The sequence below is a fragment of the Delphinapterus leucas genome, chromosome 17, assembly GCF_059928025.1.
Source record: "Delphinapterus leucas isolate spDelLeu-1000000601 "Yukka" chromosome 17, BTC_Dleu_Yukka2, whole genome shotgun sequence".
NCBI lineage: Eukaryota > Metazoa > Chordata > Mammalia > Artiodactyla > Monodontidae > Delphinapterus > Delphinapterus leucas.
Genome location: NC_143145.1, coordinates 78565758 through 78591225, shown reverse-complemented (window position 1 = coordinate 78591225; position 25468 = coordinate 78565758). Strand labels below are relative to the sequence as shown.

The following is a 25468-nucleotide window of genomic DNA, read 5'->3' as shown; positions in this document are numbered from 1 at the left end:
GGGAACGGGCAGGAATGACGCATCTTAAGAGGCCACGAGGCAGAGACCATAAAAGCCATCCTACAGCAGATGATGGGATGGTTGCCAGTCAATTTTAGTATCTTTATCCCTCAAAGGAGATGTGGCACATATACACAATGGAATATTACTCAGCCATAAAAAGAGACGAAATTGAGTTATCTGTAGTGAGGTGGATGGACCTAGAGTCTGTCATACAGAATGAAGTAGGTCAGAAAGAGAAAGACAAATACCGTATGCTAACACATATATATGGAATTTAGGGGGGAAAAAAAAGGTCATGAAGAACCTAGGGGCAAGACGGGAATAAAGACACAGACCTACTAGAGAATGGACTTGAGGATATGGGGAGGGGGAAGGGTAAGCTGGGACAAAGCAAGAGAGAGGCATGGACATATACACTACCAAACATAAGGTAGATAGCTAGTGGGAGGCAGCCGCATAGCACAGGGAGATCAGCTCGGTGCTTTGTGACCACCTGCAGGGGTGGCATAGGGAGGGTGGGAGGGAGGGAGACGCAAGAGGGAAGAGATATGGGAACATATGTATATGTATAACTGATTCACTTTGTTATAAAGCAGAAACTAACACACCATTGTAAAGCAATTATACTCCAATAAAGATGTTAAAAAAGAAAAGTTTTACTATCTTTATCCCTCTGCCCAGGATGTCATTTCCAGAGAAGGAGCATCTGCTTGCCCTTACCTGCCCACCCTTGGTGTCAGTCAAGGGTCTGTTTCTAATTTGCAGTTGTTTTTCATCAAATTTGACATTATGCATTGGATTTAAGAAATCTTGAATCCCATTGAGCCATGCAGATGTTTTTGGATTGTGGTTAAAAACCCATCCATGACAGTGGAAGGAAAAATAGGATTTCTCTCTGTGGTTATAAACAATAGATTCATGAGGGTTTCCCTGGTGGCACAGTGGTTGAGAGTCCGCCTGCTGATGCAGGGGACACGGGTTCGTGCCCCGGTCCGGGAAGATCCCACATGCCGCGGAACAGCTAGGCCTGTGAGCCATGGCCGCTGAGCCTGCGCGTCCGGAGCCTGTGCTCCGCAACGGGAGAGGCCACAACAGTGAGAGGCCCGTGTACCACAAAACAACAACAGCAACAACAAAAGAACAATAGATTCATGAAAAGGCCTCCATTTTGTCAACTATCTTGCTGACGTGTAGAATTTTCTACTTTAGAACATTCCTTTTAAATACTGGATATTTCAAAGAACATTTGTCCCATACTTAGTCACTGGTTTCTTTCCTCAGCTACTCGTTTTCGTGTCACTAACGGTAAGCTGGTAGATGGTTGTTTTGGGTGCCCCCCACCCTGTGGGACACAGTATGTATGAATAAATGCATGTAGATAGATAAATATGTAAACACTGTAATGGTTGTTTTTTGTTTTTTGGTTTTTGTTTTTGCGGTACGCAGGCCTCTCACTGTTGTGGCCTCTCCCGTTGTGGAGCACAGGCTCCAGACGCGCAGGCTCAGCGGCCATGGCTCACGGGCCCAGCCGCTCCGCGGCATGTGGGATCTTCCCAGACCGGGGCACAAACCCGTGTCCCCTGCATCGGCAGGTGGACTCTCAACCACTGCGCCACCAGGGAAGCCCCACTGTAATGGTTTTATATGACATAGTTTTATAGTTTTGCATTTTTCATTCTAGTACATCATGACTCCTAGGTCCCTTTTCTTTGGCTTTCCTGTATTTCTGAGTCTGAGAAACATACTGTTAGTTTCTTTGTGTTGACTATGCCCCTAGGATGGAATAAGTAATAAAATATAGAGCGGAAACTCCATCAAGTTACATATTCTGGGAGGCTAAGTTACCTTTGTACTCACTCTCCTAGTCACAGTTGGGGGAATTATAGGAGATGCTGAAATGGAATTCTGGCACTGGGCAGTATGCCCTTTCCTGGGCAACTGACTAAAAGCTGTTTTTCTGCCTGGATGACATCTGGTTTCTGGGGACCATATGTGTCTTCCCTTCACCCTGACTCTGATGTAAATACTGATAGAACACACTCCAAGCAGTAATGATGTGGTGTAATGTGAGTGATAGACTTCTTGCAGAGTCGCCTTCACAGTTGTTTGCTATTCTGAAATTACCCCCTCTTTTTCTCCTCCTCCTATTTTGATGATTAAATGAGTACTTTCAAAAGAGCTGATATATGCAGGGAAAAAAGCCAGAGTAGTAAACTGATAAGTGTAAAGTTTGTATTCCCTTTGACCTGCAATCCTATTTCCTGTAATTTGCCAAAAATCATAATCATAAGTTGAAAAATTCATTTCAGCATCAACTACTTAGTGAAAAGTTGAGGACAACCAAAATTTGTAGCAATAGAGTAACCAACTTAATAAAATGCGTGTATATAGAGAGATAACACACACACACAGGAATATTATGCAGCCATCAAAAAATAGCATAGCTTTATGTATTTTTTGATTTGTAAAGATACTTTGTGGTATGGAATAATGTTGATGACACAGTGACTGAGAAGCAAATTGCAGAACAGCATGTATGTGTTCCCATTTATGTAAAATTGTATACTTCTGTGTGTATTTTATTCATGGAGCAATGTCTGAAAATATGTTTAAACAATGGTCATCTCTAGTGGGTGGATTTGGAGATTTCTTTCCTAGTTGATAACCCATGCTGGGAACCAAGACGATGATGTTGAAATTCATCTGTCCGTTTTAGTGAATTTTATACCACACTAATAGTTTTTAAGAAATTTTAATATTTGTGATTAATAATTATGGTTCTTGAATCTCATTTCTAGATTTTTTAAATATTACAGAGCCTGCAAAACATGAAGACCACAGTTGGTTTCTTGACTACACTAGACTCAGATATCTTAGTGTTTTAATTATATCCTTAGCCTCTGCCTTAGCTTATACATTTTCTAAGGATAGGAGCTGTATTTGTTAATCTGTATGTCACTTGGCATAACATGTGCTAGAAATAGACAGCCTTTTTAAAAAAATCCTTAAATGTGAAATATATTCCCACTAGTTTGTATAACAAAACATTTTCTGTCCTATTCAGGTGTAGAGTTCGGTGCTCGAATGATAACCATTGATGGGAAACAGATAAAACTTCAGATTTGGGATACAGTAAGTATAGCAAAAATACAGTGTATGACCTCAGTGAAGTTGTTTTATAAAATTACATTATACATTTGTTCTATTTTAATGTTATTTTATGCCTGTTATGGTTTGTTAGACACCAACGCCCCTGCAGCCATGGTGGAAAATGTGGTACCAGAAAAGATTCGTTTTTATTATGCAGTGTTTTCAAACAGTGGTACCCGAGGTGTCAGGTTTTGGTGAACATATTTGAGCGAATGCTCAGTCTATGGGATCTAAACAGAAATGCTCTAGAAACTATGTTTTTAAGAAAAACAAGCAGTATGTCTAACATACACATAAGAAGTAAAATACATGAATGTCAATACGATAGAGTCACTTGATCTGACAGTTTATTCATTTATTTTAAAAGTATGATTTAGTTCCAACCACTTGAAGCTACCTTGCTCCAGTTCCTGATTCTGTCATTTATATACATTGAGTGCCTATTACATATCTTGTTATGTAGTGTTTTAATGGTTCTCATCTGAACCACAGAAAATGATTTGAGTGACTGTTTTCTTTGTCTTCCTATATTATGCATAAAAGAGAAGTTACTTTATTATATACAATGGATGCTTCAAGGTAGAGGTTGCCAAAGTTTTTTGTCTCAGAATCCCTTTATACTTTAAAAAATTAGTGAAGACCTCAAAGAGGCTTTGCTTATGTGGCTTATAGCTATCAATATTTACCATATTAGAAATTAAAACTGAGAAGCTTATTAAATAGTTAATGATTAATTCATTGTACAATAACCATAATAAACTCATTGTATGTTAGGATAAACGATGCAATTTTTATAGAAATTAACTGTTTTTCCAAAACAAAAAAACTATATTTTTTCCAGTGTGAAGAGTGCCATTCTGTTACCTTTTGAAAAATCTCTTTACTGTCTGCTTCGTAGAAGACAGCTGGATTCTCATATCTGCCCCTGTATTGAGTCTTATGTGTTGTTTTGTTGAAGTATATGAAGAAAATATAACCTCACACAAATAGGTAGTTGGGAAGTGGAGGATCTCATGGACCCTTAAGGACTCAGGGACTCCCCAGGGTCAGGGATCACAATTTGAGTACCACTACCTTAGGGCAGTTAGGACTTTATTCTTCACAGAACCCCAGTTGAGAAAAACCAAAAGGTCTCCTACAAAGAGCATCTCTCTAAACTAGTAAATGAAATATAAAATATGGGGAATTTTATCATCATATACTCCGGTCTTTTTTTTTTTTATTTCCCCTAATCATGCAGTCGTAGTGTCTCACCTGTCACCTTTAATAGCCATTATTGAAGGAAAGACCTTGAAGAATATTCAGTCTCACAGACTGGATTCTCAAGAAGACCAAGCAAGTTTCTGAAGGCTGATCCTTCCCATGCATCACACAATCATCCTTGAAATGGAAAACCCCAAATCTCTATCTTGCTCTGTCCCAGAGTTATACGTTGGACTCTGTTTTTATGCTTTCTTATTTCCTCTTTTTGCAGTAAAGATTTATGCTTTTACCATTTCTTAGTGTTTTCCCCTCCCAGCCAGTAGCATCTCATAACTTTCTGGATTTATATTCTTTGAGGCGACATGACTTCAAAACTGCATTTCCATGCAAGACAAAAAGTAAAATATGCACAGTCCCTTCTTTCCTGAAGATTTAAAATTAATGATCTCTAACCAAAAGGAAGTATTTTCTACTTCTGTATTAAAAGTTTCACTTCTTTTTCAGAAGGATTGTTTTAACATAAACCAACTTGCTTCCTTAGCTAATAAACTTGTGCAGCACACATCCTGCAGTGCAGTGTGAACCAAACTGCTTGCTATTCTTTAATAAATTCTTTAATAAATATGTTTTTCATACCTTGTACTTTGCATAAATACCTGCTTTGCTTGAAGTACTTTTTCCCCCTTTTCTGTTTAAGACTAGCTCAGGTATCAATACTTGTGGAGCCTTTCTGACCCCCATGGGATAGCTGGTTGTCCCCTTAAGATTTTATGCATATTTCTGTTATAGCTCTTACCCCGTTGTTATCAGAGTTTTTTTGTTCCCATATTTACCCTCCTCAGAATAAGCATCATGAGGGAAAGAACCATCTATGTCTTATTCAACTTTGTGCCTTGTTTGTATTCTTAGTTTATACTGGTTGATGCAATGTTTGGTAAATTTTACTGAATGAATGAGTGAAGTATCTATCTCATTCTGTCTAAGCAACTTTAGGATCATTGGAAGTGCTGAAAAGATACCGTCTACTAAAGTACATGGTTTCAAAAGGAAAGATTAATATAGTAATAAAAATTGTATGATATTTTAGGCACAAACCACCTCATTGTAGTTCATTTTGTTTATTCAGTTGTTCTTCTATCCTTAAGGTATTCTGTTAAATAATCCCTCCCCTCTTTTCGAAACTTGAACAAATCATTCATTCCCCAGTTGTTTTCTAGAATAACTAGTCATGCCTTCTTTTGATAAGTACCTTTTTTCCCCTTAGTTTATGAGTTAATTGTTTTACCTGCAGTGATCTTTCAAAAGAAATCTATAATAATTACTTATGCTGGACAGTATGAAAGGGGAATAGAACAAAAACAACCCTCTTGTTCACACTTACTCTGAAGGGCAGGGGGTGGTCTTCTTTCCCCTTTGTCTAACACGAAGAGACTGGCATCTTTGAAGACATTGTGACCCCCCCCCCGAAAGAATTCCAGGGCTTCCAAATGGAGGGTGCTAGGAACCATGGCCAGATTTTAAGGACTGTTCAAAAAACTCTGTTAACTTATGAAAGTTTCTTGAGTCTGTGCCCTACAGACAGGTTTTCCTCTTATCATTGGTTTTCTTCTTTCATAGCTAACTTCTGAAACTCTTTAATAGATGTTATCTGACACACATGAAGGTTGCTCCCACACTTAGTTTATATCTGGTGAAACACAGTTTCCCATATCGTTAACGTTTTGCAGCGTGTCTATACATTTGTATAGCACGCTGTGTTTTTAGTAGCAAGGGTCATGGCTGTTCCTGGCCCAGGATATTTACAAACCCATCCCAGAGTCCTTCAGGGAATAATTTGCCAAATATTATGGTTTGTTTCATCAGCCTTAAGAAACTGAATTTTTGTTCCCAATGACTGAGTCTCAGTATCTTAGGATGTTTGTCATCCGTTGTATATCTGTTTCCATTCACAATAAAAATAAATATAAGGGGTTTTCCTTGCAAAATTTCCACATCCAGCATCTTTGCTTTCTTTCAAAAATAGTAAGTACAGCTGCCAACAGATACTCCTCGAAGGCCTTGCCAGAAGCAGTGATAATAGTTATCAGTGTATCCTTTAAAGCACTTTCCGCTGCCCCTGTTGTAACCTATTTTCTTTTACGGGAAGTCAAATGTTTGATATTCCTGGTATCTGTCAAGGTAAGTCAAAGGAGAAACATGCCTTGTACCCAATTCCATTCTCACTCTCAGACCCTCGTCCAGTTTTTACCCACCTTTTTCTGTTCTTGCTTGTCTTTTGCTTTTTGTTACTTTTTCAGTTGCCTTCCCAGCATATCCAAATTTTATTCTCCCCCCAGAATTTGTAGTATGGATGTTTTAAGTCCATGTGTCTGTTCAGCTTCCCTGAAAATATTTTTACATTAGACTGACAAATATTTTTCCCATCAAATAAAAGTTAGTGAAACTATGTAGAAAATCATGTGCAACCTATATGCTGAAAGTACCTTTTCAGCAAATCACAGGCATTTTTTGGTCCTTTGTAAAATGTGTCAGTTCATATCCACCTTCTTACCCCCAAAATGAGAATTTTTGTTGTCTCAATGGAGCAGTGAGGATGGGTGACCAGAGTTCAGGGGCGCTAGAGAAAGAGCCTGGAGCCAAGCCCCGGGGAGCAGTCCTGCCTCTGCCAGTCCTTGCTCCCAGCCCCCCAGCCCCCCAGCCCCAGGAGTTGAGAGGCCTTTGGAGGTCCAGCTGTTTCACCTCCTTTGGCAGCTGTTTATCAACGTTTTCTTGAACAAGCACAGGGACAGGAAACTATCTTAGACATGTCATTCTACATTAATGTCTACCTCCCACCTGTGGTCTCCAGTTTCTCTTATATGGCAGTGTTAGAAGAATCTGAAGTCAGCAATTGCATCCTGAGTCTTTTTTCAAAGTAACTTTTCTTAAATTTGTTAAAGCATTCAACATCTCTTCTTTCCTAGATAGTCACAACCTTTATTTCTCTTACCAGGATCTACTTTAATTTCTGTATGAAACTCCCTTAAAAGACCTAGAATTAAATAGTCCCAGTTGACTTTTTCTCCGTCCTTGCTGTGGTCACTGAGGCAGCCTAAAAATTACTGTGATTCTTACTAATCTTGCTGTCGTCCCAACCAGAAGTCTTGCTCTTGTGTGTAGATTTCAAAATCTTTTTCCTCGGTGATAGCAGTTCCTTGATCACAGGTCTAGATTTTTAAGTTGAGTCTGTTTAGTAAACTACCTGAGATTCCATGCTTGAGCACTGGACAACTTATTTGGCTACTTAGAAATCCTTTTTTTCTTTTTGGCTCTTGGCTGTGTTCTGTGTAGCTGGAGTTGTTAGATAAATGACTAACAATGAAAGTAAGAGGTATTACTGTAATATTGATTCTCACAAATCTTAATTTTCTAACTTCATTGGCTGTTTGGGATCAATCAAGATAACATATTTGAGTGTCCACTATAAATATACTTCAGTGTTCTGAGTTAGGCTCTCCCTCAAGGAGAACTAAGGAGGAAAAAAAATAAGCATTTGAGCAGTGTGTTCATTTTATCTAATCAATAGTATTAGAACCAAATGATCACATGAAATTGCTTTTGGATTTGTGAGGAGAAAAGGGTAAGTATAGGCTGTGGTAGGCAAGCTTCCTAGCTTTGTGAGAAGATTAGGGGGCTTGAACTGGTCCTCAAAGGGAATAGAAATTGGATAGATAGAGGAGAAAGATTTTCAGGCAAAGACTTAAACAGAGGCACAAAAGCAGGAATATTCAGAATATGGGCAGAATACCAGTAGGAAAAAAAATGGCTGTATGAACAAGACTTTTATTGAATAATAATATAAAATTCTAGAGAAACAAATAGAGATCAGACTCCCAAGAGCTTAGGACTTACATTCAGGGTAGAGATTTTTTTTAACAGTAGCTTGGTGTGTGTGAAGTTTTATATTATGGAGATAACAGAAGAGGAGGAGTTAAGTTGCCAGACTGGTTACTACAAAAATTGTTTCAAAGAAAGACTTAGGCACACGGAGAAGCCAATTTGGGGGAATCTTTATCTGGCAATTGGAGGTCAATTTTAAAGGTATTGGGGCAAAGAATCAAGTTTATTTAATTTAACAATCCTCACATGGAAAATGGAGGGCTACAAGGCTTTTTTTTCACACGTGTTCTGTGGCTCTAATTTTAGTAGTAAGTATCCTCAAAATGAACATGCCTGTTATCTCCCGAGGCGGACTTTTCTGTACTGCTTTTTTGCATATCTGGTATCTTGCTGATTTTTTTTTTTTTTTCCTAGAAATCACAGAGCTGTATTGTGAGTTGGCAGCTCATGGTCTACTCTGGCTGTCCCAACCAGGTTTTTCTGGTGCTGTTCACTTAGTTCCTGTCTCATGAAATGCATTTTCCTTTATACCCTTAGCTGCTGTTAGGAGTCCCTTTTTTTTCTTTTTTTTAAATCCTGGGCACAAATTTTATTTTATTTTATTTTGTTTATTTATTTTTTATAAATTTATTTATTTAGTTTTGGCTGCGTTGGGTCTTTGTTGCTGTGCGCAGGCTTTCTCTAGTTGTGGCGAGCGGGGGCTACCCTTCGTTGTGGTGCACGGACTTCTCATTGCGGTGGCTTCTCTTGTTGGGAGCACGGGCTCTAGGCATGTGGGCTTCAGTAGTTGTGGCACGCGGGCTCAGTAGTTGTGGCTCGTGGGCTCTAGAGCACAGGCTCAGCAGTTGTGGCGCACGGGCTTAGTTGCTCCGCGGCACATGGGATCTTCCCGGACCAGGGCTCGAACCCGTGTACCCTGCATTGGCAGGCGGATTCTTAACCACTGTGCCACCAGGGAAGTCCCAGGCGTCCCTTTCTTTTGATACAAAGAATTCTATATCCTGTTCAGTTCCAAGTTCTAAAATTTCTTTAAGCCAGCATCTTATAGTGAAGAGGATCAAAAACATCTATATGCCCTAAGTTGACGTTCTTTTTCATTTAAAACAATATCAGTCGATCACAGTTTGAATAGGTTTATATTAAAATGCTTCTTAAAAACTAGATTACTTTGCTTTAATGTGATCAACATAACCGTTGGGTTAGCTTTCTGCAGTTAGTTGTTTAACAGTTTGTTTATAGCTGGAGAAGCTGTAATAAAACACGTTATCGGGCAAGACTTATGTTAAGGCTACCAGCACCACTGACAGAGACTAGGCCAGAGTGTGGGGTGTTGTCCCGACAAGCCAGGTCTCCAGATTTTGGAAACTGTTCTGAACACTGATCTTCGCTTATTACACAGTGATCCTAAATTTCAAGGTGCACAGTTACCTTCACAGCCCTCACTTGGAATGTTTCATTTTTTATTTGCTGGAGTTTTTGATTTTGTAATGATGGGCAAAATCCATCCAGATTCAGTGGATTCAGTATAAAGTGATGCATTATATACATTATTTCCATATTGCAACATGTTTGTTCTTTGTAAAACAGTTCAGGAGGAATGGGAATGGTGTATAGATATGTGCTTTTCCTAAACTTTTTCCCTTTTACTATTTCTTATCTAGACTGGAAACACTGAAGTTTTAGATCTTATAATTCTTCTATAAGATCTATAGCAGTGTACAGTTAACCCTTGAACAACATGGGTTAGGGTTGCCAACTCCCACACAGTCGAAAATCTGGGTCTAACTTATAGTTGGTCCTTCCTATCTGTGGTTCTTCCTATCCGCAGTTCTTCTGTGTCCGTGGATTCAACCAGCCTCAGGTTGTATAGTACTGTATTGTTTGCCATGGAAAAAAACTCCACATGTAAGTGGACCCACACAGTTCAAAACGGTGTTGTTCAAGGGTCAACTGTATTCATTTTAACTCCTCCCACAAAAGGTCCCACCAAGATTGATTTAAAGAACTTTTACCATTGCTCATTGTTTAGGCTTGGGAGATACAAGAGCCTAAGCTTGATTTTCATTTTGAACTAATATTTATCTTTTTCTGTATTGTTTACCACATGATCCTTCCTTGGTATATATAATTCACACTGTTCTAGTCCTTAATTTTCCCATGCTAAGCAGTTAAAGAAGACATTCCCATAATGCTTGAGTTTTGAACTTGGATTTGAAAGGATTTTTTGGGAAAGATGTGTCTCAATAAATTATATAAAAATGACTGTAATTAATTTCATGCTTCCAACTAGTATCATCTAGTGTTTTAACCTCAAACTCTGTGAAACGAGTTGGCTATTTTTACAGCCCTTTTATGTGATGGCTTTCTCAGTATCTAATTTATCATAAGACATTATTCTAAGTGCCAGAAATGCTTTCGGGTTACCAAAAGAAGGTCTAATCTTTAGTTTCCACTTGGGAGAAGTTATTTTTACTGAATCTTAGTATGTCAGGACTTACTGATGTCCACTCATTTAGGTGGGATGGAGTAATGACCATTTTGTGCATTTGACTGAGACATTAGAATTCATTCTTTCACTCAGCAGGCTTTCTCTGCATGCCTGATGTGTGCCAGACCCAGTGCTAGGCACCGGGGTTGGGGGACAGGAGTGTAGTGGGACGGCAACAAGAATTACAGCATTGAGTATCAGTGTTAGCACAGGGCAGAACCTGACTGTCCATGTGCATTCTGAGGGTGGGAAGGGCTTAATATTTACACTTGGAGAGCAGAACTCAGAATATGGAAACATGAGTATTTTTCAAGGACTTAGTAGATTTTGAATACAAAAATTGTGAACACTGGCTTTGTTTACTTAATTTACATACTTATTTTTTCTCAAAGGTAGAAATTAAGTGATTAAAAATGAAAAAGTGTTTTTGATAAGAACTGTCTCAATTTTAAACTCAGAGGCAAAAGGCATATCCCACACCAGCCTTTCTTAAAAAGCAGAACATTAGTGCCACTGGTAGAAGGGAAAGTAACCGATTTTGCATAATCTCTGAAGTCTGTTTTCACAAGTGGATATAAAGATGACTTTTTGTCCTGTTGCCTTTTGACAAGCATTTTATATCAAATAACAGAGAAAATTGATTAAGTAGAGAAAAAAATTTCATAAATTCAGAACCATTTTCTGTTTTTCATAATAAAATGATTGCTCAAAGAATTCCATCTGACGACTGTTGAAAGCTCACTGCAGTTTACGATATAACTGATAAAATCTGCATCCTTGGCCTTCCAACAACCTTTACACCAGCAGATGGTGGGCGTAAAGATGTCATTCATCATTTATTTACAATGGACTTTATTTATTCTCGTGTCAACAGCTGCCCCAGGGAGTGGGTTATTGAATTCAAATGTGAGGCTCTGGGTTATTTGCTTCCTTTCAAATTTGTCTTCAGAGCTTAGTTGCTAGGAGTCCATTCTGTGCTCTAATAATGATTCATGTATTGTGAAGCTATTCAGTAAATTGGGTTGTCAGGGATTGCCAAAAAAGGTTTAGAGGCCTTGTTTTGGGGGGTGGGGGGTTGTGGATTGCATGTGCGTCTGGTTGACTTGAGCAGTAGTAGTATAGTATTATGTGACTTTTTCCTAAGACTGGTGAAGTTAGGATTTCTTCTTTTCCTTTATGCACTCATTCCCTACCTGTCCATATTCTACATATGAATAATAAGAAAATGTAGAGGACAGTTTGTTGAAGGAAACTATCAACCCTTTCTTCTCTCCTCACAGGCAGGGCAAGAGTCCTTTCGTTCCATCACAAGGTCATATTACAGAGGTGCAGCAGGGGCTTTACTAGTGTATGATATTACAAGGTGAGAACGTGGAAATTTTTTGGTTCAGTGGTCAGTGCAGAGAATCTTTCTAAATAAATATGATTATCAGTAATAAAAGTATAGCTTTGCCTTTATGTCCTGGCTGTCTGCCTTTAAAACTTATGTATCTTGAATTAACTTTAAATTTACTACAGAAATCTGTAACTAAGTTATTCTCTTTATATGAATAAGCACCCCAAGTTGATCAATTTAGTAATGATATTTATACATTGGAATTTCCTAAAGTGAGGTTACATTTAATTTCTAAACTGAACTATAGTCAGTGAGCTCTTGACTCCAGATACTGTACTTAAAATCTGTTTCCTACTTGGACGTGGCTAAAAATAATTATCTTTAACGGAATGTATACTGTTCATTGTATACCACTAGGGGAAATACTTTGAAAACAGTAATCAAATTATCATTTATGTTTAGAAGAGACACATTCAACCACTTGACAACCTGGTTAGAAGATGCCCGCCAGCATTCCAATTCCAACATGGTCATTATGCTTATTGGAAATAAAAGGTAAAAAGACTCTTTTAAAGCTTTTTTACATAATGATGAAGACTGGATAGCTGTTATATGGTAACTGTTTATGTGGTAACTGTTAAAGTGCCTGTCTTGTACATTGTGCAAAATATAAGTTATTGATTTCTTAAATTATAAAAATTTTAAGATACTAAGATGTTTCTTTTGTTTTTTTAAATGCATATAATAAGCTTTATTGGAAATTATTATTTGAAATAGTTCTTGTTGGAAGCTATACTTTAAAGAATACTCTTAAGTAGTTGTATCTGATTAGTAATTTAAAATAAAACCCACTGATATGTTTGGTGGTTAGGTCACTGTTCAGTATTATCAAAAATACTTGGCAGTGTAAATAAGGATCTGTGCAGAACTCAGAAAAATATTTTTTTCCCTTCTTCATGACTTAATGTGTATTATATGACTTAATATAATACATAGATTAATCAGGTGTATTTCTACTTAAAGGCCTGAAACACCTTTAATATTGTTTAGTAGATATCACGTTAGTACTTTTAAGCTTACCTCTAAGACTTACATATTAGTGTCATGCTCGTGTTGTTTTTTCAATCTTATTTTACTTTATATATCTAGGGATCATTATTTGCAGTGAATGTCCCTGTGCTCTACATTTAAAATGATAGTACATGGGAAAACAGTTTCTTGACCATAGTTTCTATAAACTTTCAAGAGTGTAGGAAAGTTTTCACTAGTTTAGTAGAAAATTACAGTGGTAACAATTAAAACTAGTATTTTTATATTTATTTATTTACTTATTTATGGCTGCATTGGGTCTTCGTTGCTGCATGACGGCTTTCTCTAGTTGCGGCTGGCAGGGGCTACTCTTCATTGCGGTGTGCAGGACTTCTCGTTGCCATGGCTTCTCTTGTTGCAGAGCACGGGCTCTAGGCATGAGGGCTTCAGTAGTTGTGGCACGAGGGCTCAGTAGTTGTGGCTTGTAGGCTCTAGAGTGCAGGCTCAGTAGTTGTGGCTTATGGGCTTAGTTGCTCGGCAGCATGTGGGATCTTCCCGGACCAGGGCTCAAACCCGTGTCCCCTGCATTGGCAGGCAGATTCTTAACCACTGCACCACCAGGAAAGTCCTGTCAATTAATTCTTTTGACAAAGATGCCAAGGTTCAGTGGGGGAAGGGGTAATGTTTTCATCAAATGGTGCTGGAACAATTGAATAGCCATGTGCAGAAAAATTTACCTTAACCCTTACCTCACACCATATACAAAAATTAACTGGAAATGGATTACAGACCTAAATACAAGAGCTAAAAGTATAAAAAATATTCTAGAAGAAAGCGTATAAAATCTAAGGGATTCTGGTTTTGTCAAACATCACTTAAATAGGAAAGATTAACTTACCAAGTATTGGCAAGGATCTAAAGGAACTGAAACTCTCACATTGCTGGTGGAAATGTAAAATGATACAACGATTTTGCAAAACAATTTGGTGGTTTCTTTAGAAAATAAACGTACATTTGCCATACCACCTAGCCACTTCACTTCTAGGTATTTACCCAAGAAAAACATGCTTTACACAAAAAATTATACACAGACTCTCATAGTGGCTTTATTTGCAATAGCACCAAACTGGAAACAACCGAGAATTCAATTGACAGGTGAATGGATAAATTGTGATACAGCCGTACAATGGAATACACTCAGCAATAAAGAGGAATGAGCTATTGATATATGCAGCAAAGTGGATGAATCTCAAAATAATTATGCTGAGTGTGAAAAAAAAAGCAGACAAAAAAGAAAATATACTGTATGATTCCATTAATATAAAACCCCACAAAATGCAGACTATTCTCTAGTAGCAGAAAGCAGATCATTAGTTGACTAGGGTACAGGGGAAGGAAAGGATGGATTACAGTGGGGAATGAGGAAACTTTTGGGAGACTGATGGCTTCACCAGGTATACATACGTGAAACTCATCAAATTTTATATTAAATGTGCAGTTTTTTATGTCAATTATATTGCAGTAAAACTGTAAAAAAAGTAATATAACAAATAAATATTATACTGCATAGATTAGATTTTTTTAAGTGTTATTTTAATTGAGGTTTGCTGTTAAGAGAACATACAGTTGTCCTTCCACGTCCATGGGGGATTGGATTCCCCACAGATATCAAAATCCTTTTAAGCATGAGGCTATTGGAGGGAAGCTTTAGTCTTTGTAATATGGGAGTATTCATACTACCATTCAATGATAATGTGTGAAATAATAAGAGAATATTTGAAGAATAAAGAGAATTTTCATAGTTTTGTCTTGCCGGTGTTTTCCTTGTGTCTGAAACAAGGTGGCCGGCAGCTTACTGGTGGCTTAAATTTGGTTGCTGCCCATAGTTCAGTTGTGAAAAGAAAGAGCAAAGTGTAGTATGTACAGAAGATGTTTCTGATGATTGTAGATGGGTAGCTCTTATCCTTAGGATACAGTAGGTGTGGAAAGACATTTTAGGGAAGAAACTAGGAGAAGGGAAGAAAGAATGTATGACATGCAAAGAGTGAATGGAAACGAGCAGAGATAAATGAGGGGATTATTATTAGATGAGGTGAATTGGGGTAGACATGGAAACTGGGAATAAACAATTTTTGAGTTAGGTGAATTAAGCAGTAGGGAGCCAGTGGAGGGGGTTGAGAAAGACAGTGACCTAGTCAGAATGACAGATATGATATGGATTTTTCTTAACTGTGGCATTTGATATTGGTTATACAAGAAATAGGATGCAGAGTCTGCAGGGATGAAAGTTTTTAATAGTCAAGGGTTTAGAATACCCTAAACAAAAAAGCATAAATTAAGAGAATGGTTTAGGAAAGAAAGATATTTAAGTAGTAAAAGCAATTTAAATGGGATTAATGGAGTGAAAAGTCAAAGACAACAATATGATTTTACACCTGGAAAACTGAGGAAACGAAGAGTGATAAAACAGAAGTACAGAATACTGAAGTGCTGCTTTCTTTTTTTCAAACCATCCCTTAAATGTACACATCCTTAACCCTCTTTGTTAAGATAACATTTGCAAATGCAGGCATCATCAGCGATACTGGTGGGGAAAACTGGGAGTAACTTTAAATATCTCCAAATAAGGGATTGTTTAAATAAACTGTGGCATATGCATAAAATGGGATAAAGGGCAGTTAAGGGAAAGTATTTTCTTGAAGATTTTGTGTACTTCAAAGCTAATTTTCCTTTAAGAATGATTGTCAGATAAGGGGACTGAATTTCAGGAGCACGTTACCATGTCACTGTTGCTAGTGTCCCCCCCCCCCCATTTTTTACAGCTACTAGAATATAAGCTCCACCTGGGGGCAGGGGGTTGGTACTATGTCTGTTTTGTTGAGTGGTCTGTCCCCAGATCCAGGATAGGGCTTGGCACACAGGAAGCCCCCAGAGTATAGTTGGATAATTTATCCTCGTCCAGTCATGCTATGATATTTGCAAACTGAGTTTGCCTGCTTTTTATGTTCTCGTTTTACCACTAGTATTTCATAGCACAGTCAACTTGTAACTATTGATTTTATTTCTCAACAGAAAAGAAATCTGATACAAATCTGTCAAAATAATATGTGTCAAGGCTAGATGGAAGTACACGGATATTATATTTTTCTCCATCCTTTTCTGGGCACATAAATTTGTAATAGTAAAGTTTAAATTTGTTTACAATAAAACACACTTGAAGAGGAGACTTCTACTTTTTACCCCTACCTTAACTAATACAATTTCAGTATGATAAAAATGAATACCATACTTTTGTCCAAAATTTCTAGCTTAGACTTTTGTTTCTCTCTCTCTTCTTCCATTAACAGTTCTATTGGGAATTAACTGGGATTAAAAATTAATTAATGTTTCTATACTGCTTTGAATTTTATTAAGCAATTTCCTATAGTTTCTGAAAATTGTATGACTTATTTTTATCACATTCATAGAAACTCAGTCAGTCTGGCTAAAGGATAAGGGGACTAGTGTAATTTTGCTCTCTCAAATTATTATGTTGAGTAAGATGGTTCCCTTCTTTGGGAACCCACTGTAACTCAAAGGTAGGGTTTGGGCTAGATGTTCCCTTTGGGTTTCTCTAGTTTTAGCATTCTAGGGCTCTAACTTAGAATCTGTCTTTAGTTGGATTGTTAGTCCTTTGAAGCTAAGCAGTGTGCTCTTTTTGACTCTCATAAAACACTGAATAATGAAGTTGATTATTGTGTGTCAAAAATTAATTGAAAGAATGGTCAGCACAACTTTGAATCTTATGGTACAGTTTCCACAGATGTCTCTAATTGTACTATGTTGGTTGATAACTTGGTCCTTTCTTTCCTGTGTTTAGTGATTTAGAATCTAGAAGAGAAGTAAAAAAAGAAGAGGGTGAAGCTTTTGCACGAGAACATGGACTTATCTTCATGGAAACTTCGGCTAAGACTGCTTCTAATGTAGAAGAGGTAAGTAAGAGGCCTTTTTAAAATGTTTTATCTTCTTAATAGAAACTTTTTATATACCTTAATATTCATTTGTTGATTATCCCCTGTAAGCTTTTTAGTCAAAGATAGTCCTTGAAGGTTGTAAAGTAGAAAATTTCTTTCCTTTGAAATGCCTTGTAATGTTCATCTTATATCAGGCTCTTCAGTTATATTCTGAGCCTTCACTTGAAGCCAGAATGCTTTCACAGATCTTTGTATATACTTTCCTTAAAATCATTTTTATGTTTCTTGAGAGGGAAAAAAAGGAACACTAACGAAATTTGGAAATGTTTCAAGACACTAAACATTTGTAGCTATTTGTATCCACTTCTGCTTAAGTAGGGAAAGTATTATATTATTGCAATGTAACATTATACAAAGCATGGGAATTCTGACATAATTAATAAATAAAATTTGTAGTATCAGTTATTTCCATTGATCAACCTGAACTATGGAAGTTTTGTGAACACACCATGTTCTTCTGTGCTTTGCGTATGTGGATATGGTATTTATTTATTATACATACAGGAATAGACAGTTAATCCTCTCTTAGGTAAATGTATTACTATACACTATTTCATAAAAAGCAGAAATGAGAATAAGAAAATATGTAGTTTGCCCAGAGTAATGCTGGAGTTTCCACCTTCTGGGTAAGAATCTTAAGAGCAGCGGCAGAAGGGGATTCTAGAAAACAAATGATTGGAGAAGCACTTGTCCTAAGGATAGCAGAGGATGGGGTCATAGGCCACAACTAGCACTGTGCCTTCAACATAGTGAACAATGAGTAAATACTTATTAGGAATAATACTCGGAGCACGTCTGATTAACCGTTGAACCCAAAAATTGACTACGGTAGCTCAACAGCATTGGTATTTTCACTGAAGAATTCTTAGGTAAGATATTATACTCATCTATACTTGATGAGGTGCTCTGTGATTGTCCTTAATACTCTTCTTACAGTCTCCAACTAATGCTTTACCTGTGTTGCAAATTAATTACATCTTGATAACATCCAAGAATAATGTTTTACTTCACCCAGCAAACCCAGAGAGAAATCCATTCTGTCCTCTTGTTTTGACTTAAAATAGACATATAAAGCTGCCTGTTTCCATGAAGCACTCCTTTATTAGAGGTGTTGGATTTGAAACCGTAAGGGCCAATGTGTTATGGGGCTTTCAAGACATCTGAAACATATCCTTACTGATAATTAACAATGGATTTTCTTGTTGATTTTGCGAACCTTAAAGCCAGAATTGTCTGTATTTTATGAAAGAACCATACTGTGAAGTTAGATGACAAGGCAGCCACTACCGGAAAGTAATTCTAAATTTCTAGTTTTGACTCTAATGCCTTTGTGTTCATTTTTCTTATTTTTAACAAGTAACAGTAGGTGTTTATGTGTAAGTAGCAAATTACTATTGTCAGTTTGGCTGAACATTTAAATAAAATATACTTCATCAATGTTTTGGCAGCAAAAATTCTGTATCCTTGGTTAATAATAAAAATAATTGTTTAAATTTGATCAGGCAGGAATTTCCCATACTCATGAGAGAGCAGTACTTTCCTTAATCATGTAAATTAATTTGCCTCTCAGAAGCCAAGGATATTAAGAAATAATCTTTTTTTTTTTTTAACTTTATTTATTTACTTTTGGCTGCGTTGGGTCTTCATTGCTGCGCACGTGCTTTCTCTAGTTGCGGCGAGCAGGGGCTACTCTTTGTCTTGGTGTGTGGGCTTCTCATTGCGGTGGCTTCTCTTGTGGCAGAGCACGGGCTGTAGGCGCACGGGCTTCAGTAGTTGTGGCACGTGGGCTCAGTAGTTGTGGCTCGCGGGTTCTAGAGCGCAGGCTCAGTAGTTGTGGCGCACGAGCTTAGTTGCTCCGCGGCATATGGGATCTTCCCGGACCAAGGCTCGAACCCATGTCCCCTGCATTAGCGGGCGGATCCTTAACCACTGCGCCACCAGGGAAGTCCAGACAGAAAGCTTTTAGAGAAAATATTCTACTACAGCCAAACATCACAAAGGAAATTATGGTACTACTTCCACCATCAGCTGGCTATAATGAGGTTTTTCCATGCTCCTCGTTTCCCTGTAGGAGTTATGTCAGAGGAAGCCAGCTAAAGCATAGGTTTAAATAAGATCCCAAGTCTCATAACACAGTACCCAAAATGTCCAAGTTCCAGTAGAAACTCACCATACCTATAAGTAGGAAGACCTCAAACTGAATGAAAAAAAAAAATCAATAGATGCCAACAGCAAGATGACAGAGATGTTAGAATTATCTGACAAAGATTTTTTAGGCAGCCATCATAAAAATGCCTCAAGATGCATGCATGTTTGAAACATGTTTGAAATAACATGCATGCATGCTTGAAACAAATGAAAAATAGTCTCAGCAAAATAACTACAAGATAAAAAGAAGAGCAAGATAGAAATTTTAGAACTGAAAAATATAACAACAAATGTAAAACTCAGTGGATGGAATCAACAACAGAATGATGGGGACAGAGGAGAGAAATAGTGAACTGGATGGTAGAACAATAGAAACTACTCAGTTTAAACTACAGAGAGAAATAGAGTAGAAAAAAAATGAACAGTGCCTCAGGAATCTGGGGGGCTATAACAAAAGCTCTTAACATTGTATTATCAGACTCCTAGAAGGAGAGAAGAAAGAAGATGGCTCTGAAAAAGTACTCAAAGGAGTAATGACTGAAAACTTCCCAAATGTGGCAGAAGATATAAACCTACAGATTCAAGAATCTGAGCCAGCTCCAAACAGGATAAACCTTAAAAATCCACACCAAGACAAACTTCTGTCCATAGTCAAATCTCTGAAAGCTAAAGACAAAGAAAAAATCTTGAAAGCAGTGAAAAACAATTCCTTACCAACTGGAATGACAGCAGAATTCTGTCAGAAACCATGGAGGCCGGAAGGAAATAGCACATTTTTCAAGAGCTGAAAAAAAAACTTTCAGTCCACAATACTAGAACCAACAAAAATATCTCAGGAGTGAAGGGAAATCAAGACATTCTCAGATGAAAGAAAAGCAAGAATTTATCAGTAGCAGATCCACCATAAACGAATGGCTAAAGAAATTATCTAACAAATGAAATGATAAAAGAAGGAACCTTTTAAGAGGGAGGGAACACCAGTAACCAGAAGTATGAATAATCACAATAGACTTTTTTCTTAAAACTTTTAAGTCTTGTAAATTACATTTGACAATTGAAGCAAAACTCTAATGTCTGATGTGGTTTTCAGTGTACATATAGGAAATAAAACCACACTGGAGAAAGGGACATCAAGGGATGTATGGTTTTTATACTTCACCTGACTTGGTAAAATGACAACACTAGCAGACTGTGATAAGGTTTTATTTATGTACGTATGTATGTATAATGCAATACTCAGAGCAACTACTAAAAAATATACAAAGAGACACACTAAAAAACAGTAGATAAATCAATGTAGAATGCTAAAAAGTGTTCAGTTAACCCTCAGAAAGGCAGGAAAAAGAAAACAAAAAATAGCAAACAAAAATAAAGTGGCATACTTAAACCCTCACATAGCAATAATTACCTGGAATATAAATGATTTAAATACACCAATCAAAAGACAGAGCTTGGCAGAGAGGATTAAAAAATATGACCCATCTATATGGTGTCTACAGGAAACTGACTTCAAATATAATGATACAGGCGGTTTGAAAATAAAATGATGGGAAAATACATGTGACACAAACACTAATCAAAAGAAAGCATGAGTGGCTCTCTTAATACTAGATAAAGTTGACAGAGTGGGACATTATATGATAATAAAAGAAGAGTCCACCAGGGAGATAATAGCAATCCTAAATTTATGTGCACCAAACTACAGAGCTGCAAGATGTATGAAGCAAAAACCAGTAGAACCAATGGAATTAAACTAGAAATCAATCATCGTCTCCACCTATAATTATGGATTTGTTTCTCCTCTCAGCTCTATTGGTTCTGATTATCAATAACAGGTAACTGGGAAATTCTTCAGAGACTTGCAAGCTAAACAGTACACTGCTACATAATGTGTGTGTCAAAGGGGAAGTCTCAAAGGAAATTTTAAAAATACATTGAACTGAATGAAAAGTAAAATACAACATACCAGAATTTGTGGGAAACACATAATGCAGTGCAGAGAGGGAGATTTATAGCATTAACCACATTCGTTAGAAAAGGGAGAAGTCTCAGATCAAGGATCTTAGCTCCTACCTCAAGAACCCAAAGCAAATAGAAGGAAGAAAATAATAAAGATAAGAGCAGAAATCAGTGAAATCAAAAACAGGAAAACAATAGAGGAAATTTTTAAAGGCTGGTTTTTTTTTTTTTAAGTAGATAATATAGCAAGACTGACGAAGAAGCAAAGAGAGAGAAGGTACAGATTACCAATATCAGGAACAAAACAGAAGTTATAACTATAGATCCTGCAGACATCAAAGGAATAGTACATAAATATGGTAAATTAGATGAAATGGACAAAAAGAACACAAACTCAGCACAAACTACTACAGCTCTCCTAGTATGAAATAGAGTATTTGAACAGCCCTATAACTGTTAAGGAGATTGATTTAGTAATTTTAAAATGTTCCAAAAAGAAATATCTAGGTTCAGATGGTTTCACTGGAGGATTCTACCAAACATTTACAGAAAGAATGAACACCAATTCTACACTATCTTTTCCAGAAAATAGAAGAGGTAGAACATTTCCTTATTTATTTTAAGAAGCTAATATTGCCCTGATACCAAAACCAAAGGAAAAAAAAAAGGGTACAGACTGATAACATTTATTAATATATGAAAAAAATTCTCAACAAAATATCAGCAAGTAGAATTTCAACAACATATGAAATCACATACATGTGCCTATGTATAATACGTACATCATGGCCAGAAGGAACTTATTCCAGGGATACAGAGCTGGTTCAGTATAGTCTGCCATTTTAATAGGATAAAGAAGAAAAATCACATCATAGCAGTCAGTGCAGAAAATGCATGTGACAAAATCCAACACCAGACGTGTTTAAAAACCCTGAAAAAAAAAAGGAATTGAGGAAGACTTCCTCAGCTTGTTAAAGAGCATCTACAAAAAAACCTACAACTAACATTATACTTAGTGGTGAAAGGCTGAATGCTTTACCCCTTAGATCAGGAACAAAGCAAGGATACCTGTTCTCATGATATAAAGGCATGAAATAAAGGCATACAGCTCAAAAAGGAAGACATAAAACTGTTTATTTTGTGGATGACATGATTGTCTCTGTAGGAATCCCAAGGAATTTGCAAAATAAATAAACTAGAGCTAATAAGTGAGTTCAGCAAGTTTACAGGAGTTTTACAAGACATATATAAAAAATCTGTATTTCTATATACTCACAACACCAAAATTTAAAGTACAGTGCCATCTATAATCACACAAAAAGAAAATGAAATACCTAGGTATAAATCTAAAAATGACAGGTATAGGACATGTATGCTGAAAACTACAAAATGCTGATGAAAGGAAGTAAAGATCTAAATAAATGGAGAGACATACACTGTGTTCATTGTTTGGAATTCTCAACCTAGTAAAGATGTCACTTTTTTGTAAATTGATATACAGGTTTAACCCAACTCTTATCAAACAAAATTCCAGTAAGATTTTTTTGTAGATAATCTGACAATATTATTATAAAATACGTACTGAAAGGCAAAGGAACTAGAATAACTAAAACAACTTTGAAAAAGAATAAAGTAGGAAGAATCACTCTATTTGATTTCAAGTCTTAACGTAGCTGTAGTTGTCAAGACTGTGTGATATTGGTGAAGGGAGAGAAACATCAGTGGAACCAAATAGAGAACCCACAAATATGCCCAACTGCTTTTTAACAAAGGTGCAAAAACAATTCACAGGGTAAGATAGCCATTTCAACAAATGGTGCTGTAGCAATTGGACATCCATAAGCAAAAAAAAGAAAGGACCTAAGTCTCACAACCTTATACAAAAACTAACTCAAAACTGATCACAGAATTAAATGTAAAATGTTCTACCTATTTATCTTTTATGGAAAAAAACAGGAGAAAATCTTTTGGTTCTAGCAGTAGGCATGCTTGTCCCTAAAAGCATGATCCATAAAAGGAAAAATTGATAAATTAGTCTTTAAAAACTTTTGTTCTATGAATAAGCCTGGTAAGAGGATGAAAAGACAACCTACAGACTGGGAGAAAGTATTTACAAACCAAATATCCGACAAAGGACCGCTAGTATCTAAAATAAAGAACTCTCGAAACTCAATAGTAAAAAAAACAGATAGTCCAATTAGAAGACGGTCAGAAGACATGACCAGACATTTCATAAAAGAGCATATATAAATGGCAGATAAGCACTTGAAAAGATATTCAGCATCACTAGCCATTAGAGAAATGCAAATTAAGACCTCTATGAGGTATCACTACACACTAAAATGAAACATAGTGACGACACCAAATGCTAGCAAGCATGTGGAGAAACTAGGTCATTCGTACATTGCTGGTGGGAATGTTAAAGTGATACAGCCACTTTAGAAAACAGTTTGGCAGTTTGTTTAAAAGCTGGGTGTGCATCTATCATATGACCTAGCAATTGCACCTCTGGGCATTTATCCGAGAGAAATGAAGACGTATGTTCACACAGAAACCCATACACAGATGTTCATAGCAGCTTTATTCATGATAACCAAACACTGGAAACAACCCAGATGTCCTTCAGCGGATGAATAGTTAGACAAAGTGTACAGTACATCCACACCATGGAATACTACTCAGCATTAAAAAAGAACGAACTGTTGTGACATGCAGCAACCTGGCTGAATCTCCAGAAAAGGATGCTTAATGAGTAAAGTCAGTCCCAAAAGGTTGCACATTGTGTGATTCCATTTATATGACTTGGTTGAAATGACAAAATTCGAGAAATGGAGAACAGATTAGTCACTGCCAGTGTTAAGCCAGGGTGTCAGGGTGGAAGAGGAGGTGGTATGGTTATAAAAAGACAGCGTGAGGGATCCCTGAAAACGGAAATGTTCTGTATCCCTTTTCATTATTTTGGTTGTATGTTTCCAGGACACCACCACTGAGGGAAACGAGGTGAAAGTCACACAGGATCTCTCTGTATTATCTTACACCTGCACGGTCAGTCTGTAATTATCTCAGAAAGTTTGATCAAAACATAATAGTAATAACCACATACAAGCAACTTTAATTAAATTTAACCTGTTCTTTATCACAATGGCAATTTAAAAAATAAAAATTAAGGATTACAAAACCTCACAACTGTAATGAAATACTAATGTGAGAATATGGAATATAATTATAAAGGCTTAAGTGATTTTTTTTTAATTCATGAAGACCCCAGGATTTCTTTTTCAAATTATTGTCATTATTTGTTAAGTATGGCTCTTTCATGAGTCTGTCACATTCTTACACAGAGCAAATTTTTATACTACCAGTTCCCTCCATGCTAAATGTTGTATGTTTGGCATATGCCTAACAAATAATAGAGTTACTGTTGTGATTTTTATTATGCATAGACTTCCTTCATACGATTTCTCAGAAGAAGCAGAACATGAAATTACACTAATATTCATAAAAAAGACAGCTAGGCTATATGGAATAAAAAACACCTGGTTGGAAGATAATGATGAGTTGTACAAAGTAACTAAAGGAAGAACGCCAAAAATGGGCTAAATATTAGATGTTTTGCACTAGTTTTTTTTTTTTTTTGAAAAAGAGTTCATTGATGACCTCTATGCATGTCAGACTTTAAAATAATTAAGTTCATCATTAAGTAAAGAGCATTTATATGACAGTAAACATTTATCCATTATTTTTTTTACATCCCCTGTATTAAAAGCATTTTGGCAGCCTCACAGTAAGATTGATGGAGCTGCTATTTTAAATCAATTTAAATAGTGTCACCATTTTTAAAAGTAAACCTACATATGCATCATCTAGCTTCAGAAGTTACCACCACTTTGACATTTTGATGATACTATTTTATTATGTGCCCTGTTTTTTAAGCAAATTCCAGAAATATTTTACCTACAAATTTCAGTAGCAGTAATTTAAAAAAAAATGTCCATCATACCATTATTATACCTAACAAACTTAGCAGTAATTCCTTAATAATATCAAGTCTGATATCAAGTCTGATATCAAGTCTGATATCGTCTGAATAGCACCCCCCCTTTTTTTTTTCATTCAGCAATTGATGTTGGAAAACAGGTACTTAGTTTCTTTCTTCGAGGTCAGGGAAGACTAACAAAACCTGTTCTTTCTACTTTGAAAAGGGAAGGAAGGAGAACTAAGCCAGCATCTGTCAGACACCCTCCTTGTTACAGCAGTCAG

At 36.7% G+C, this 25468-nt stretch overlaps 1 protein-coding gene across 5 annotated transcripts in view; it reads left to right on the top strand.

Annotated features, from left to right (window-relative positions):
- The window catches only part of RAB2A (RAB2A, member RAS oncogene family), a 76142-nt gene that overhangs the window by 32563 nt on the left and 18111 nt on the right, over positions 1-25468 (top strand). For 2 of the 5 annotated variants that reach the window (XM_089899126.1, XM_089899125.1), the window contains 5 exons: positions 3068-3135; positions 12004-12086; positions 12522-12614; positions 16948-17059; positions 24185-24253. In XM_089899126.1, the coding sequence (XP_089755252.1) occupies positions 3068-3135; positions 12004-12086; positions 12522-12614; positions 16948-17059; positions 24185-24253 (425 nt within the window). Of the gene's footprint in view, positions 1-3067; positions 3136-12003; positions 12087-12521; positions 12615-16947; positions 17060-24184; positions 24254-25468 lie in introns of those variants that run through there. The other 3 variants (XR_016388558.1, XR_016388557.1, XM_022595345.3) reach the window with 2 other exon arrangements.